The 1644-nt window shown below is 45.0% G+C and overlaps 1 protein-coding gene across 1 annotated transcript in view; it reads right to left on the bottom strand.

Moving 5' to 3' along the window:
- Position 1: 1 nt before the first annotated feature.
- Positions 2-1644, bottom strand: part of LOC111949496 (uncharacterized) — a gene marked incomplete at both ends in the record, with an annotated part of 9514 nt that continues 7871 nt past the window's right edge. The window contains one exon of the mRNA XM_070433853.1: positions 2-82. Within this exon, the coding sequence (XP_070289954.1) occupies positions 2-82 (81 nt within the window). The remainder of the gene's footprint in view (positions 83-1644) is intronic.

Here is a 1644-nt window from a genome sequence, read left to right on the forward strand (position 1 = left end):
CCAGAGACAGGTTCCAGTAGCCTCTCTTCCCATCCACACGCAGTACGTCCCGGAAGATCCACACCAGCGACTCCAGAGGAAGCTGCAAGAAAGTGCATCAATTCAATGGTTCCAGTGTTTTAGCTGCCTATTTTGGTGAAGTGTTTGTTGTTGAACATTCGGTTCCTAAAGCAGTGGTGTTTTATATTAAAGGATAGGAAAATCACTAGCTAGGTAGGCTACATGTCAAACTCTAAAAGGCATTTATGGGGGATTTTCACTCAATTTAATCTATATTAGTGTCCTTTGGAGGAAGGATTGTTGACATTTGTATCTTAAATCATAATTAAGAACCCTTCTACAGATAACATTGTGAAAATCCCCCAAATCATGCTATTTTTTGGTTCTAGTTTCGTGAGGAATCGTCCTAACATAAGTATATTTATTAAATGAATGGTAATCTAAGCGTTATTTTCAGTTGCATCATGTATGGAGAATCAAAAACAAAGAGTRTGCGGTTTGGCTAACCGGGCTATCTGAATTGTGTCCCACTCACCACCCGCCAACCCGTCTCTGTTCATCATATATGCATAGTCACTTTAACCATATCTCCATGTACATACTACCTCAATCAGCCTGACTAACCGGTGTCTGTATGTAGCCTCGCTACTTTTATAGCCTCGCTACTGTATATAGCATGTATTTTCACTGTTGTTTTATTTCTTTACCTACCTATTGTTCACCTAATACCTTTTTTGCACTATTGGTTAGAGCCTGTAAGTAAGCATTTCACTGTAAGGTCTACACCGGTTGTATTCGGCGCACGTGACAAAAACTTTGATTTGATTTAAATCTGAAATTAGGAAAGAAGTGATTTTCTGCAAGTTCTAGGTGAAATAAATCTACAGGTACTGTACTTACCTCCAGGAGATGAGGTTTCCCCAGACCATGGTACCTCTGGGGATTCTGGGAATAAAGAAGAGGTGAGTGAATAGCTAGGTTCTAGAGTACTGATCTCTGAGTTGTATTGAATCAGTGAGATAATCAGACATTGTCTTTTCATTTGGCCTACCTCTCTCCCCTACCCTCTATAAGCCCAACCATATTAAACCCCCTTTAAACCCAACCATTGGCAGTGTACCATTCCAGTCAGCACTCTCTCGCCTTGCAACTGCTGGGTCGCCAGGTCCGTTTCCTGGGCCAGTAGTGCGCCGGCGTCCGGGAACCTGTCGCTTTGTTCTTCTTCCATGTCGATGTCTGGAAAGAGGTCATCGTCATGCTCTTCCCTCCGCCTTCCTCTTTCCTGCGTCCTAGTATAAGTGTAGCCGGGCAACGAGCTCTCGACCACCAACAGGCCTTGCTCGCCCAGGCACCTGTCGAAAGCTTCCTGGAAGGCCGACGCCGTCACGTTCACCTTGTGTTTCCTCTTCATGTGGTTCTTGAAATTCTTCTTGTTCAGCCTGATTCCYCAGAGATCGCACTGGACCTTGGTGGCACGGCACCAGGGTGGCACGTCCATCTTGGATTCGGCCAGGTATCTCCTCAGGGCCTCCTCGTTCTCTGCAGCGATGTACTCTTCATGGTGTTTCCTCTTCATGTGAACTTTGAAGTTCTTCTTGTTCAGGATGATGCCGCAGTGGTCACACTGAGTCTGCACAGGAACTG

The sequence above is a fragment of the Salvelinus sp. IW2-2015 genome, linkage group LG22 (assembly GCF_002910315.2).
Source record: "Salvelinus sp. IW2-2015 linkage group LG22, ASM291031v2, whole genome shotgun sequence".
Classification (NCBI taxonomy): Eukaryota; Metazoa; Chordata; class Actinopteri; order Salmoniformes; family Salmonidae; genus Salvelinus; species Salvelinus sp. IW2-2015.